This window comes from Mustela nigripes, chromosome 6 (assembly GCF_022355385.1).
Source record: "Mustela nigripes isolate SB6536 chromosome 6, MUSNIG.SB6536, whole genome shotgun sequence".
Taxonomy (NCBI): domain Eukaryota; kingdom Metazoa; phylum Chordata; class Mammalia; order Carnivora; family Mustelidae; genus Mustela; species Mustela nigripes.
The window spans coordinates 55,549,198-55,566,138 of record NC_081562.1 but is presented as its reverse complement, the minus strand read 5'-3'; the positions used below and the strand labels follow the sequence as shown (position 1 = coordinate 55,566,138).

General features: G+C 43.0%; 2 protein-coding genes across 5 annotated transcripts in view; one reads left to right on the top strand and one right to left on the bottom strand.

Annotated features, from left to right (window-relative positions):
• Positions 1–8,062, bottom strand: part of BORCS5 (BLOC-1 related complex subunit 5) — a 91,012-nt gene extending 82,950 nt beyond the window's left edge. The window contains exons 1-2 of one of the 2 annotated variants that reach the window (XM_059402625.1): positions 7,981–8,062; positions 4,978–5,121 (exon numbers count right to left, since the gene is read on the bottom strand). In XM_059402625.1, coding sequence (XP_059258608.1) covers positions 4,978–5,121; position 7,981 — 145 coding nt within the window. In that variant the 5' untranslated portion in view covers positions 7,982–8,062. The other variant, XM_059402624.1, reaches the window with a different exon arrangement.
• Positions 8,063–8,105: 43 nt separating this feature from the next.
• The window catches only part of MANSC1 (MANSC domain containing 1), a 28,275-nt gene continuing 19,439 nt past the window's right edge, over positions 8,106–16,941 (top strand). Inside the window, exon 1 of one of the 3 annotated variants that reach the window (XM_059402622.1) lies at positions 8,106–8,161. The gene's annotated coding sequence lies outside the window, so the exon portion shown is untranslated. Of the gene's footprint in view, positions 8,162–16,388; positions 16,935–16,941 lie in introns of those variants that run through there. The other 2 variants (XM_059402618.1, XM_059402620.1) reach the window with 2 other exon arrangements.

Here is a 16,941-nt window from a genome sequence, read left to right as displayed (position 1 = left end):
CTCAATATGATCTAAAAAAAAAAAAAAAAAAAAAAAAAAAAAGATGGGAAGATCTATGTATAGGTACAAGAGGAAAGAGGCTCCCTAAGCTAGATGCTAAAGACATGGAAAGTCCTGACAAATGGAGAAAAAAGTGAAATGGAAAGACAGTAAATTTCAGAGAGGCACAGACATACCTGCTCTGAGATTTGATGGAAAGAAACAAGAATGGAGGCACGCACAGATGCACTGGAAAAAAGTGAGGCTGCTCTTGCAAAAAGGCTCTGCCTTCTCAATTGGTTTAAAGGGATCATTCTGCCTAGTACTTTCAGCTCTTCTGAGTAAGGCCAACACTCTGCTGGTTAACAGCCATGTTTAAAAGGTTAACTGAAGAGGCTACTACATACAAATAATCTACAAGGTAATCGGGAATACAGCATCAATTTTTCAAATATGGTATTCCAGGAGGGGGGAAAGAGACTCTCAGGATCAACCCTAGCTTAGGAGTCACCTTTACACATTCAGAGAAGACCAAGTTCTAAAATCCACTCTCCCTCCTTTGGCATTCCATTTCCAAAACAGAGATAAGGTCTGACAGCTAGCAAAGACGTGTGTCTCATGAACACTAAGACTCTCCACCTTTATTTTATTTGTCCAGCTAAGAGATAAGTGGGTGAGAAAGATGTATATAAACTGATCACTTGAAATGTAGCTCCCTTGTGTTCTCCTTACTACTCTTTTCCATTGATTCATTCCTTCCCAGTTCCAGCCCCATGCACTAATTCTCAATGCTCCATGTGATTTGAGATCCTTCACTGTGTTCCATGAGATTCTGCTCCACCAAGAAAAGCCCCAGACTATTTTTTTCACTGTCAAAATCTATTTCACATACATCATGTTCTTAACAACCAGACATAGAACTCCCAACAAAACTGCTTAGCATCAGTATCTACACTATCTATGTCTGACTTTGTTTGTGGGTAACAGGACAGTTTCTTCCTTGAGAAGCTCAATCTTAGGTTATGTCCAAAGTTAGTTACAAAATTGGTAAGTCAGTTGTAGAGAAGGTCATATACTCACACGTGTACATGTACATATATTCATCATTACAAGTGAATGGCAAAATTATATAACTTTTATACATAAAATATCAATTTTGCATTTCTCTTGTGAATAGTTCATTTCTATAGATTGACAAAGCCATGTGATTCATTAAAAAAATGTAAGTGGTTGAATTTTAAGTAAGAGATTTATAGGGCTTGTTTAACCCTAGGAATCTAATTATCATCAAATCTACATTTTGCTTTTGTGTTCTGTTGTGGTCATTTATTATTCTTTGTAATTTTAAAATTTTTCATTTTCTAGTAAATGCTTTACACTTCAAAATAAATTGCTAATTCAGAGACTGCTATGAAAAACAGAAATTCTTTTGGCTTAAATAGAAAGAGGAACAGATATTTGGCACCAGTATAGAGCATAACTTATATGTTGGTATATTAATCCAAAAGGGTGAAGACCAAGGAAAGAATCTGCTTGCTCATTAAAAATACAAACATTACCGGGCGCCTGGGTGGCTCAGTGGGTTAAGCCGCTGCCTTCGGCTCAGGTCATGATCTCAGGGTCCTGGGATCGAGTCCCGCATCGGGCTCTCTGCTCGGCAGGGAGCCTGCTTCCCTCTCTCTCTCTCCCTGCCTGCCTCTCCATCTACTTGTGATTTCTCTCTGTCAAATAAATAAATAAAATCTTTAAAAAAAAAAAAAAAATACAAACATTACCTCAGTCATACGAATAGCCCCTAAACCCACCCAGCTACTGCCTCTGCAGATCACCCACCAACATTTGCACTACATCACGTGACATTATGGAACAATAGTGAACTCTGTGGAATACTTGAATATATTGTTTTGAAAGAATAAGCTGTCATTAACTTGAATAAAAAGCTTTCTGAAATCAGACCTGGGGGGTACAGCCCTCACTGTGTGGCCTTTTTACTACTTTGAGAAATAGCCTCATCCTGAAAGCAGGAAAGGGTGAAAAAAAGAGATTAGAGTATAAAGGCAACAGTGATGAGTGGCCCCTCCTGTGGCCCAGCAGGCGGACAGCAGGGCTCTAAAATACCAGGCAGAACAATGTCAAAGCGGGAGGCTCTGTCACAAATGCTGCACCTAAAAATCTAAACAACCCCACACCCACCACCCTATTTTCTTTTACAGCTTAGTGATCTTTATAACTGGCTTCCCTAGAATTAGAAACAGTCTTATTCTAGGTACAAAACAGTGCAAAACTAGATGTCCTGATGCCATCCTGAGATGAGCTATCCCTTCTAGCCAGGTGACCTGAGGTAATGCATTCATGCTTTCTGGGCCTCAATGTTTTAATCTATAAAATGGGAAGAATAATAACATCACGCAGAGGTAGAGGAGGGAGGAGAGGGGCCAACCCCTACTATTATCATAATTATACTTATTATTTTCACCAAACTGTCCCGTCTGCCTATCTTTTCTAATCACAAAGAAGGTTCCTCTTCACCAGTGAAACACCAGCACTCACTTAAATGCTTGCTGGCTTTTTCTGTTCCCTGTGGTCTGGCCCCTGCCACGTGCTGCCAATTCTCTTTCATGCCACCCTCAGAAAGAAATTTCTCCATTAGCCAAATCCTAAATGGCCTCTTCACTGAAACCTGCCCTTCAGGTGCCGTCGTCCTCTCTCTTACACACCTATTCTCAATGTTCTCAACTACCAACGTTCAAGAGGGGGAAAACAAAGCCAGGACACAGAGCCAATGGGGAGCCAAGTCCCAATTTAAATCCAGGTGTCAATGCCACCAAGTCCAACTGCATTGCATTAACTATACTGTGATAATTATTTACAGTGAGGGTTCCTCGTAATGATTTTAAATCTGAGGTTAGTTTCCCTGAACACCAAGCCTTCTAGATGCTTCCTCTACTAGTCAATTCATTACCATAAAATAAGAATTGTATTTCCAATGCTTAGAAAAGAAACACTATCCAAAGAAATTATTAAATATATCTCAAAAGGCCAGGAGGTTTTTGGGTTTTGCTTGTTTTTAGCATTTCCCTAAAGTGAGGACAAATATTGGTCCCATAAAGCTCTCACCCAGGACTAGAAGACTTTGTGGGGACACAGTCAACAGGGAGAAGAGGCATGAGTCTGGGTGCTTGTGGGCAGTCCTATGTGCATGTCTGGAAGGCCTAGAGTACAGAATACAAGCGTCCACCTCTAAGTTTCTACAAGTAAATTAAATCTGATTGTCTTTTAATCTGATTGTACAAAGACACATGGAGATGGAAATTTCATTAATGCTGGCTTTTCTGGAGAATCACATTATCCCTCAAAATAATGAAAACTATTAAGATGGGGAACAGGATGTAATGTGTTGTTTCAGATAAGAACCAAAGAGTTTCCCAAAGTCTAACACTGAGACCTGTGGGAAAACATTGAAAGCTTGTATTTCCTCACCTGTAGAGCAGATGAGATGCTGGGAAGAATGAGATGCTATATGGCATCTATAAAGCACTGTTTTTATTTTTGTTTTTTTTAGGTATAGTGCAAAATAGTGTAGCAAGTATTTCTCATCAGTTCAAGTTCAACCTATCTGCCAATAATCTGATCTGACACAAATCATTCAAACACATTTTAACAATGTAAGGATTACAAGGGGCTGGCATGTGTTTGTGTGTGTGTCTGTGTATGGAGGGGTTATCTTCTAATACATATAGCTATATAAATTTAAGAAGTTTTATATTGTGCCAGGTTAAGTAAACCAGGGCCTTCTGTTCATTTATATTTCCTAATCTTTTGGAGGAAAAGAGACAGAAAGAGGAATGGATTCTTACAGTAGAAAGCCCGTTTAGTTAATAGAAAATCATTGCCATTACTTGATGGATATGAAAATCACATAAAATAAATTAATATAAAATTAAAATATATAATGAAATTATCAGGTGAATAATAAAATTCATATTAAAAGGTAACTCTGGGTGGCAAAAATGGTTGAGCATCCGACTCTTGATTTTGGCTCAGGTCATGATCTCAGGATCAAGCCCTGCATCCAACTCCTCACTCCTCTGGAAGTCTGCTTGTCTCTCTCTCCCTCTACCCACCACCCCCAACCCTGCCCCACACGGCTCATGCATGCTCACTCACACTATCTCAATAAACAAATCTTTTTAAAATGCAAATAAAAAAAGGTAACTCTGGGACGCCTGGGTGGCTCAGTTGGTTAAGCAGCTGCCTTCGGCTCAGGTAATGATCCCGGCGTCCTGGGATCGAGTCCCACATCGGGCTCCTTGCTCGGCAGGGCGCGTGCCTCTCCCTCTGTCTCTGCCTGCCATTCTGTCTGCCTGTGCTTGCTCTCTCTCCCTCTCTCTCTGACAAATAAATAAATAAAATCTTTAAAAAAAAAAAAGTAACTCTACCTCAGTATACACTAACCAATATATGCTAATCCTCTGATATACACCCTCTCCTCTCATACAAAATGATTGTCAGGATTAATTGTATCAAGGATAATAGAGGTTTTATCCATGGATCTAAAGTAGTCAAGCCATAGTCCAGACCACAAATAAGACGAAAATCTTTTCATAGAAATATAACAGGTAAAGGCTAGCTCCAACATCATTCATTCATTCATTTACTCAGTCCCTACTGTATACCAGGCTCTATTACAAGTCCTAGGATTCAACAGTGAACAAAACACAGAAAGTTCTTACCATCATAAAGCTCACATTCTAAAAGGGAAACACAAACACTACACAAACAAGTAAGCTACACAGCAGACCAATGATGATTATTAGAGAAAAACAGCCAAAGGCGTTTCAAATCTAAATAGGGCAGCCAAGGAAGGCTTCACCAAAAAGATGCCATTTAAGTAAAGACCTAAAGGAGATGAGGAAGGCACACGGCCATCTGGTGAGAGTAGTGTGGCTATGTGAATCTTTCCAGCAGGTCCAGGTAAGACAAAACCCAAGTTCTTACCTTTCAAAAGCGGCTGGAAGGTTGGAATCTCTTGCAACTTGATGACATCGGGATCATTGCTGACATTCCGTGAGGGCTGGGAGCCTGGAGCTACAACCACAATATCGTCCATCTTGGCTCTATGCTTTGCTGGAGAAGGGGTCACTAAAAGTAAAGTTACACTGCTCAGGAGTTGCATGTTAGTTATCCCCCTCTGCCTCGCCAAAGCTTTTTTTTAGTATAGTCATTAAAAAGAATATTTTTACACACACAAAAAATGCTAACTGTAGTTAACCTGCAGTGGGGGCTGGAAAGGGCAGATGAATCATAGGGGAACCTCTATTTTCTACTAAAAAAAAAACCTCTCAAACATTACAGGAACCTACATGTATGAAATTGCTTTTATCATTAAAATTATCTTATTTTTCAGCACCCAAAAATATAGGTATGTTGTGTTTTTATAATTTTTATTTCTTCGATCCTACTGACATTGTCCCTATTTTATGAGAAAATGAGGGTACAAAATTAGGCTGTGACCCGCCCAAAGTCAAGAGTGCTAGAGAAAGAGGAAAGGAATTGGAAGTCTACGGGTTATTGGTATACGTGGCCTATGCCTGTGAAACTGCAAGCTGTCTAGCTGCCTTATCACAGCAAGCCAGGTATATTTAATAGATACTATCTATGGGGAAAAAAAATCCTGGTTCTCAACTCTGCATGATGGGTCTATTCCTGAGGCGCCAGCCCCCTCACCCTTACAGTTACAGGCATTAGTCCAAGAAGGGCAGAAATAAATAGGAAGTTCATTCTATGCCAAGGCCAAATTCAGAAATTTGTGGGACTGTTAGACAGGCAAGTCAATTTCAGGTCCTTTGAGAGAAAATAAAGCATTTGTAGGGAACTGATTCAAACCACCAACAACTTCCTAGACCAAAATATCCTCCTCTTCTCAAATATCTTCCTGGTTAGGGCAAGAATAAACCTTTAAAGCAGTTCACCCTCTAGAAGGTAGTATTCGAAAGCTCATCATAGTCTTGTCTCAAAGGCTGATGCTGGGATGTCACAGAACTGGCCCAACACCTGGAGACCAGAGTCTCCTGTGGCTTGGCATTCACTCTTGTAGAATCTCTGCTACTTTTACTGTTCTTCAAGAAGTACCTCTTAACCTCTTTTGATTATTTCCCTAACATGTCACAAATCCCAAGCCAGAAATCTTTTCTGCTACAAATTGAGTGATTTCTTCTTCCCCAAATCCCAATGGAAAACAGACTTCACTGGGTTCTAGCTAACCTCTATCACCTTGCCTATAAAATGGGACAGTAAGGATTAAATGTAGATGCACGTAAACTACTCAGCACAGGGGAATCAGCAAATTCTAATCTATGCCACTGGTTAGTAGGCTACAGTACTAGAATTCATGCTGGTGATCAGTAGGCGAGCAAGCATATTAAAAAGATGCCATACTTCTTCCCTTCAAATATGATTCTGGACATAGAGGCAAAGGATTAACAATTATTACTGTATTTTCTGTACCAGATAAAATATTCTGGGCCTTCCAAGGAAATAGAAGGATGTAGCAAAGCTAGTAGATGCTGCTCGCCATTAAAAGCTGTCCCAATCTAACCCCCAAAATGAGGGCCTGAACTAGTCTTGAAGGACACATTTCAGTGTGCAATAACCCTAGATCTGTCAGTTTCTAGAGTTCTGAATTACAGATCCTACCATGCAGAAAACAGTTCTATGTATTTAAAGACAGTTGTGGATCCTAAGATTATGGAGCACCTCTCATTCTCCATCTGTAAAAAGGGGTTTAAAATTTCATAATATATACAAATACTGAATCATCAGATCGTACACCTGAAAGTAATAGGTTATAATGAGGGTCCAGATTAATTCAATTTGGATTAGCAACCCCAGTGTATCCAGAGCAGTTCCAGCTGTCCTACGGTTGTGGCTAACAAAAAAAAAAAAAAAAAAAAGAAAGAAAAGAAAAGAAAGCATATGATCCTCAATTAAGCATCAGCTGTTTTATTCATTGAGTGCTTACCTAGCACAATAATCCCTCCATTCCTATCTGAAACGCTGGGAGAAATCTTAGAAATTCGTACGGGGGGAAAAAAACAAAGCTGGCTGACTCCTATAACATTAATATTAGAAAGGTAGGTGAGACACCTTCCCAAGCAAAATGCAGTTTCTGGAGATGTTTGCACCCAAGGGTTCAAAGCGATTCTACACCTGTCACACATCCCTTCTGAAAAGGAACCTCTAAGACCCGCTTGAAGAAGGATCATGGGGGTCCTGTCCTTGATCCATGCACGGTACGAGCCAAATCTCACGGTGTCGCCAAAAATTAATTAGGCTGTCCTGTAAAGAGGAGGCGGAGCTGGGAGAAACAGCTGCTTTGAAAATAAGTAACAGGCATCGGCGCACACGCTGGTTTAGGCACTCACTCCCATCAGGGGAAATGACGGCTAGGACAGACGATGACTTTTTTCTCTTTTTTCAAGAAAAAGGCATGGTGAGGGCTCTCTGTGCGTTCCTGTCCGCGGCCCCAGTCCCCATTAGGCTGGAAGGCAGCCCCCTCCGCAAGCAGACAGGGCCGGCAGGAGGAGGGTGGAAGTTAGGACACCGACCTGAGGAGTTCAGATCGTTGGGTCGGCTCTCGACCTCGGAGCTCTGCTCACTGCCCATGGTGCCGGCAGCGGTGGCAGCGGAGGAACGGCGGGCCAGGCGGTCACCGCTCCGGCGGCGGGACGACCGGGCAGGGGCCGGGGACAGGGGACAGGGATGCTACACCGAGTGTGGGCACCGCTGCAGGGCCGACCTGTGGAGACCGCGCGCCCGGCCCACGCAAGTGCGCGGGCGGCGGGAGAGGGGAGGCCCTATTTGGGGAACAGACACGCAAGGAAGCGCAGCTCGGTGGCACGAAGCTCGCGGGCTTTCTTCGGGGAACCCTAAAGGGAGGAGGTGGAGAACGCCCAGCTTCAGCCCCGCGAGCGGCCGGCGGGCGGCGCCGCTTTCACTTACTCGCTCGTGCGCCGTAAGCTCGCTTCTTCCGGGACGCGGATTGGCGGCGCCGGCTACGCGCGGCCGTCAGTTCCGGGTTGGAGAGCCCGCCACGCCCCGGCCCGAGGGAGGGCGGGTAGGGTGACTAGGGCGAGCAACATTAAAGGGCCAGACCGTCTCAAAGCCAGAATCGCCCAAAAGAGTAAGTCCTTTGCTAGTTAGTGATGTGTCCCCTTTAAGCATCACCCATAAATTGGCACTTTATGGTTAGAACTTTATAAAACGTGGGGAGGGGGGTTGTTTTGTTTTGTGGAGATATAATTGACTTAACATTTTATTAGCTTCAGGTGTACAACCTAATGAATCAGTATTCGTAAATATTGCAGAATTTTATCTTATTTTTTATTTTTTAAAGAGATTTTATTTATTTATTTGACAGAAATCACAAGTAGGCAGAGAGGCAGGTGGCGGGGGTGGGGAGGGTAGGTTCCTCACTAAGCAGAGGGCCGGATGTGGGGCCCGATCCCAGGACCCTGAGATCGTTGACCTGAGCCTAAGGCAGAGGCTTAACCCTACTGAGCCACCCCGGTGCCCATATTGCAGAATTTTAAACCCTCTTTACAGAAAGAGAAAGAGGTGCTAGATAGGTCTAGAATCCCCAACTGTCTGCATGCAAAGCTTCTGTTTCAGCTCCAGAACCTAGGAGTATGGCAGTGGGCCGCATACAAAAAATATAGACGGGGCTGGAAGGGAGAGAAAATGAAGAAATAGAAAATGCCGATTCACATGGTAGGATGTGTGTGGGCCCTCAGAGGAAAGTGGATGCCCCAGAGCACTTTCTGGGGACATTTACAATTATCCACAAGCCATTCCAAAACCAGCAAAGGTGAGGATAGAGTATATTCAAAATAAAATGGAAACTTCCAGTTTGGGCAGATCAAGGGTAGAGTCCTAGCAATGCAGTGCCACCAAGGAACTGGGTGTCTCTGGGATTCTCAGAACTTTGTAACCCATTTTATATTATTTCTCTCATGAAATTTCAAGCAAATGGCCTAACATAAATGTCCTATTTATAAATATAATCTCAGAAGGAATGCCAAGTGAACTGTATGGTTAAGTCCCTTCTACTTTATAATATCATAGACATTTTGTAACCTTATTTACTCTTCAAAGCAACCCTGAGGCCCAAAAACAGGTAACTTCCTCATGGTCACCAGGTAGTCAAGGGTGGAAATGGGATTTAGGATTGTCTGATTTCAAACTCATGCCCTTTCCTTTACTCACCATTGCAAAGCTATGAGAAAATTACAAATGAATGTAAATTCTATATTTGGTGGGAATATGAAGAAAGAACCAAATACTGCCTGAGAGATCACGTAGGCTCCTAAGAGGTGGTGTTTGACTATAGTCTTGAGGCTTACATAAACCACCAGGCTGATGGGACCATTCCTTCTTGGAGAGCCCCTGGTTCCTCTCCCAGGGCTGCCATCTTTGGGGGTGGGCAAGAGAGGAGGGAAAAGGGGAGTACAACACATGTTCTGTTTCTTGTTCCACCTTTTCCACCTCAAAGTGAATTTATATTGTATTCCATGCCCTAATCCATACTGATGTGATGATGTTTTTATATGCTTTCTATTGGATGAACATTCTATTCTAAACTGAACATTGTAAACATTCTCAACTGGAGAATGAACAAATACGTCATCCTATTCTCTCCTGGCCTACAAGGTCTTTGTAGAGAAATCTGCTCATCACCTTATAGGGGTTCCCTTACATGAAAGAAAATTTGTTTCTCTTTCTGCTTTAAAAAATTATCTTTGTCTTTGATTTTAGACAGTTTTAATTATGACATGTCTTAGAAAAGATTGTTTGGATTGAAATTTTAGGTTGACCTATTAGCCTCAAAATCTTGGATATCTAAATTTCTCCCCAGGTTTGGGAGGGTCTCAGCCATTATTTCTTTACGTAAGCTTTCTTCTCCTTCCTTCTCTTATCTCTTTCTGTGACTCCAGTGATATGTACATTGTTTTTCTTGATGGGGCCCAGTAAGTACCATAGGGACTTTCTTCATTCCTTTTCATTCTTTTTAATTTTTTGCTCCTCTCATTAGGTGATTTTAATTGATCTGTCTTCTAGTTCATTGACTCCTTCTTCTGTTTGGTCAACTAATCTCTTGCAGCTCTATATTAAAATTTTTGATTGAATCATTGTATTTTTCAGCTTCAGGATTTGTTTTTTTGCTTGTTTGTTTGTTTTGTTTTCTGTATCATAGTTGAGATTCTCATTTTGTTCTTGTATTATTGTTCTGATACTATTAAATTGTCCGTTCATATTCTCTTGCTCTCAGCATCTTTATAACAGTCATTTTGAATTCTTTGTTGGACAGTTCCTGGCTCCCCATTTCTTGGGACTGGAAGTTTTTTGTATTCCTTTGCTAGAGTCATGTATCTTTGATTCTTCATGATCCCTGCAGCCTTGGATAGGTGTCTACACATCTAAAGAAGCAGTCTTTATGAACTTTATGAACCAACTTTGATAGAGGAAGACTTTCACCTGTGGGTGGGGGCTTGCTAAGAGCATGCCATGATCCTGGGTCTAGTGGTACACAACACCAAGTGTCAGGTTGTGTGGCAGCTCTCAAAGGAAGGACGAGAGCATGATGTCTCTTTGGCTTAGGCCACTGGGGTCTACAGCACTGAAGACCATGTGGTGAGCACTGCAGGGGGTCTGCAGTGTCTATAAGGGCTGTTGGGGTCCTCAAGCAGCACCTTTCAGTCCAGCAGCTAGGAACCTTGGGCTGGTAGCTAAAGGGGCCTGTGATAGTGTGTGGTGATATGCACTTGGCTGTGGGGGGCCACCGGCAGACATACATGGAGTGGTGGAAGCCAGAGCAGACAGCAAGGCCAGTGTCAACTCCATGCTCACTGGCAGCTGCAGGGACTTGGGCTGTCAGTATGCACTATAGCACGGCTGCTAGATCTTGTCAGGTACATGGCAGTAGAGACCAATGACCAAGGGTAGGGCTAGGGCTAAGCAGGTGCACAGCTAGAGGGTCCAGCTGTAGGTAAGCACAGTGATGCAGACCCACAAGCAGCTGCAAAGGCCCTAGCCACCACTGTGCTTTCCTGTGGTTGCAGTCTCCCTTCCGGCATGGACACTGCAGTGAAGGCTGGTTATAGATATCAGGCAGGTGGTGTGCAAGTGTACAGCTGGAGGGACTAGCCCTGAGTGCACACACACAGTGGAATCAGCCATGGAGTTCTAGACTGGTGTCTTGCACTTGCACAGCTGCAGAAGCCTAGGCTGGCTGCCACTGTGGTTTCTGGCCTGGGCTGAGGGTAGGAGGGAGCAGGGAGGGACTCAGGTGGCTGATGTCAGTGAATATGAATGCCTGTGAGACAAAAGCTGGTGAGATCTGCAAGGGATCCATGGCAATTGTACTTGGCTATTGGTGTCTGTAGGGGTAAAAGCTGTTTGGCTTGGCTGCAGAGCGGGTCACTGTGAACCATGATTTCTCCCACTGCATGGCACCAAGGAAGACCTTGTTCCTAGCAGTGTCTATAATAGTCTATATGTCTCAGCTTTGCCAGTGGGGTGAGACTGAGGCAGAGCCTTTGTGCACTCTCCTGAACGTCTGGGGGAACTGGTCACCCACTCTGCTCTCCCTATCCTGGCAAGGAGAGTTCCTTCTAAATGGGAGGTTTCCTCTTGATGCTGAGCAATACTGGTTTGGAGGATGGGATGACACAGTCAAAATGAAGCTATCTTCCTCCTCCTCATGTGTCATTATTCTCAAGGGCTTTTTGTTGTTGTTGTTGTTGTTGTTGTTGTTGTTGTACTGTATTGCTGATGTTTCTTAAGTGGGCTCCAGAACTCTCCCGGAGCTATTTTTGTTTGTGGATAACTGTCTTTTTTGTTTGTGATCAACTGTTTTTTGATCTTTTTGTGGGGATGGAGGCTGAGATCTCCTATATCACCATTTTTTTTTCCACTGAGAAGATAAATAAAATGTGGTATATTCATATAATAGAATATCATTTGCCACCAAGGAAGGATGTACTAAAACATGCTACAACAGGGATAAACCTTAAAAACATTATTCTATTGGAATAGAGCGCATTACAAAAGATGATCTATTATAGATTGCATTTATATGAAATATCCAGAAGAGGCACTATAGGACACAAAAATAGATTAGTGGTTGCCTAAAGCTGAGGAGGAGGGGTGTGGAGGGGGAAAGAGGGAATAACTGTTGTGGGTTAGGGGTTTCTTTCTGGGAGTGGTAAAAATGTTCAAAATTTATTGTGGTGATGATTGTACAACCATTGCAAATATATTAAAAATGACTGAATTGTACAATTTTTTAAAAGATTTTATTTATCAGAGAGAGAGAGTGTGGGCACAAGCAGAGGGGAGGGGCAGAAGGAGAGGGAGAAGCAGACTCCCTGCTGAGTAGGAATGGGGCTCCCCATTCTAGGACCCTGAGATCATGACTTGAGCTAATGGCTGAAGGCAGATGCTTAACCAACTGAGCCATCCAGGTGCCCCTGAATTGTACAATTTAATTAGGTGAATTGTATGGTATGTGAACTATATCTCAGTAAAGCTGTTATCAGAGAAGGATATAGAAATACAAAATGATGTCATTCTTTGAGTCAAAATTTACTGATAGTCTAGAACATGCCAGATATTTGCTAGAGGCTAGGAATGAATGATCCAACAAGACCTAGTCCCTATCCTCAGAAAGCTAACAGTCTGGTAGTGAGAAGATTAACTGGACATTTATAATTAGGATTCTGCTGCAGGGGCTTTAGATGTAGAAGACATAGAAATGATTCCTTACAGCACCTTTAAAGTCATTTCCACATGAACATGTGATTTATATATACTATTGAACCGTCTTTTTGGGTTTATAAAGCACTTTCATAATGATGAAGGAAACAAAAGCAAGAGAAATGTAGCTTAACTTAAATATCCTTATGGCCCACTGATAGATACCTGAAACATGCAGAGGAAACCACGGCTGCCTTAATATTTATGTTTTATTAAAGACTAAAGGTAACCTTATCTTAACAGCAGCTAGCACCCTCAGGTCCTGAAGGCTTTGCTCCCAAATTCCTTAGAGACTTAGCTATCCCTAACCCCCCATTAACTTAAAAAAAAAAAAAAGATATTTATAGTCAGTCACTCCTTACAATCCCAGTGCAGCTCTTTCTGTCTATGGGCCCTGTCCCTGTGCTATAATAAAATTACCTTTTTGCACCAAAAAGTTCTCAAGAATTCTTTCTTGGCTGTTCGCTCACAAACCCAAAAACTTACACATTTCATCAATAATATTGGCCCTATATGCCAAGCCTATAAAGTAGATTACACTTTCTTGATTTTACGTGGAGGTTTAGGAATTTATTCTTGGTCACAAGCTAATAAGTCATGAAAGCAGGAATCAAATTTTCTGAAACTTATTATGCATCTCTCCATTCCAGACTCGCTCCTCTCCCCATTTCTCTATATTGCCCGGCACTCCAGCCACCTAGTCTCCCACACCTTAAATCTGCTTACCCCTACTACCACAACCAACCAGTCACAAGTCTGAAGAACCTCTCTCCTTAATTTCTCTTCTAACCTCCACACCCTGTTCAGGTCCTCCTTACTTTTCCCATTTCTTGGAAAGCAGAAGGCCTCTGGCTTCACCTCCTTCAGTCCATCCTACATGTGGCTGGCAGACAGAATTTTTAGAATATTAATAAAGTCTCTGGACCTGCCACTGCCCCTTCAATAACTTCCCATCGCTTCAAGATAAAGTTCAAAATTTGGCATATGAGAACCTTCTTGCTCTGACCCCCGACTCTCTCTATTCCTCTATGTACACAGGGAAACTTCATGCCAGTCAGGATAAAATTCCCTGAATATTCACACCATTTTCTCTGTCTGGAATATTCAGCCTTTTTCTCTCCCTCTAGCTAACTGAACTTCAGCCTTCAAGGTTAACTTGTGGCTGCAAATTCAAGTCCACACAAAACCTACATTGGTTGTTTATAGCAGCTTTATTCACCATTGCCAAAACTTGGAAGCAACCAAGATGTCTTTCAGTATGTGAATGGATAAACAAACTAGTACATCCAGACAATGAAATATTATTCAGTGCTTAAAAAAAAAAAATGAGCTAATAAGCCATGAGAAGACATGGAGGAAACCTAAATGCATCTTACGAAGTGAAAGAAGCCAATCTGAAAAGGCTACATACTGTATGATTCCAACCACATGACATCTGGAAAAGGTAAAACTATGGCAATGAAAAGAACAGTGATTGCCAGGGGTTGTGGTGGGGGAGGGATGAATAGGGAGGGCACAGAGGACAGTTAGGGCAATGAAAGTACTTTGGCGGAGGGTGGCACGTGGGTGGCTGAGATACTTAAGTGTCTGCCTTCAGCTCAGGTCATGATCTCCAGGTCCTGGGATAGAGCCCAAGCCGCACTGAACCCTACATCCTAGCTCAGCTCTGCCTCTCCCTGCTGCTGAGGCTCGCTCTCTCTATCTTTATTTCCCACTGTCTCTCTCTCTCTAATGAATAAATAAAATGTAAAGAAAAACAAGAAAATACTTTGTATGATCCTATAGTAGTGGACATACATCCTTACACATTTGTCCAAATCCATAGAGTGTTATACACTAAAAACATAAGGTAAACTGTGGACTTTATGTAGTTCTGATGTGTCAGTAGAGGGTCATCAGTTGCAAGAAATGTACCTCTCTGGTGGAGGATATTGTTAATGGGAAAGGCTGTGCATGTATGGGGGCAAGAAGTATATGGGAACCTTCCTCTCAATTTTACTGTGAATCTAAAACTGCTCTAAAAATAAATAAAGTCTTTAAAAAAAAAAAAGGTTAAATTTTTCATTTCCTCCCAGAAGTCCAGATTATACACCCCTCTTTTGAGCCTCCTTAGCATCTTCTATCGTTATATTTATTCTTTACACAATAAATAAAATCTTCCCACTATAAGCATCTTGGAGGTAGCTCCAATGTCTTATGGATCTTTAATTTCCCCTGCACTTTAATACATGTTTTCTGAATAAAGTGTTTTTAAAAAATCTGCCTCCACCTAAATGGGACTTCTAAGGTATCAAGAGAAGAGAACCAAGAATCTTTTCAGGCCATGAGATGAAAAGAGATTTAATTCTAACTTAAACACCTAGTTCATACCAGCAGAAAAATTCTCTTTAATCTTTATTTTCATCAGTGTCCTCTGTTCATGGTCATAACTGAAAAACCAATATGTCACTACAAGGATAACAGGTTCATTGTTTAAAACCCTAAATCTGAAACTTCTAAGAGAACGAAAAGTCTGCTTAGTGACTAGGAGGGACTGTCCTATGAAGGACTACAAAGCAATATGACCTTTCCCTACCACACCCTCAAGTATATCCTCTGCAAAGATAAAATGTATTGTTTACATCAGTTTTTTGCTGCAATAGGAAAATTACTCCAATGGGAAATCACTGAAGTTTACTTTGGTAACTTTTTAAAAAAGATTTTATTTATTTATTTGACAAAGAGCTAGAGAGCACAAGCAGGGGGAGCAGCAGAGGGAGAGGAAGAAGGCTCCCTGCTGAGAAGGGAGTCAGATGATGGGTGGATCCCAGGCCCCTGAGATCATGACCTGAGCAGAAGGGCTCAGAAGCCTAACCAGCTGAGCCACCAGGAGCCCATGGTAAGGGTTTAAAACCAAGTATTTGCAACATTGTTGTAATTCAAGAGCAGGTCACCCTCTGGATACAACTGGTAGAGTTCTGTTTCATACAAAGGACCTTTGTTCACATGTATTCTTATTCAACATATGCCTCCTAACAGCTATTGGTTAAAACCAGAATGGATGTGTCAGCTCTAGAATAGTAAGTTACAATGGCTTAGTGCTTTAGGTTTGCAAGCTCTTCCCACCGGCCAGGTAGAGATGTCCAAAGTTTGAATCTTCTGCAAGTTAATTGACAGTGGTTTGGTAAAGTTGCATCTGTTTGCACTTAAAACACGGAGGTCGCGTGAGTGAGCATGGATTTAGAAACATAACTTCTACAACCTATGCCCTAGCAGTTCCCTTCCATTCATTCACTCAACAAATACATTTTAGTTAAATATTTATTGAGCACCTATCACATACCAGGTACTATGCTATATGCCAGGGGATACGTTTTAGTAACGATAGCAGGCACCATTATTTTCATTGTTATCTATACCTATAAACAGTAAATCCGGGCGGAATCCGGATGCCTTCGCTGAGGCCTGACTTGCAGGATATTTAACTAGAGAACTGCCAACTCTCATTGAGGACCCTCCATGCCTGAAATGATCGATACAGTTCCCATAATCAGGCCCCAGACAGAAAGCCCTGCTAACTCCGAAGTGGAGAAACTGCGCTCGGAGGTGGCTCTGGGAAGGGGAACTAGACCAGGACACAGCGGGGACAGGCATCCTGCAGTGCACACGTTTTGTCCTGTTTGACTTTCCTCTGGTGAGATCGCGCGTTCGGTGGCCTCCGGAACGAGCTGAGACAGCTGCAAACCTGCGGACACCACCGCGGGTCGCGGCCACGCTCCCCACCCCCCTCTCCGCAAGACGCAGCTGAGGGGCAGGGGGTGAGGGGCAGCTGCCGCCTGGGTCCCGAGCTCAGCACGATCGCCGGGTGCCTGGAGCCACCGCAAGGAGGGGCTCCCGGGGGACCGCGCTCCGAGTGGCCGGGAAGTAGCTCCGGGTTGCAGGGCAGGACTGTGCCCTCCCCACCCCCCTTCCCCGGCTAACTTTCGGCCGCAGCAACGGAAGCAGGAACTGGCTAAGCACACAAGCCGCGGCCGGGCAGGAGCTGCGAAGCATCCCTGCCGCCCTCGCCGAGACCGCGCGGACCTGCCGCTCTCTGCCCGCAGCGCGGGGGACTGTCCTCACCCGGGTAGGACACAGGGACCCCAGGGGCCTGTAGCTGCCAGGTAACGG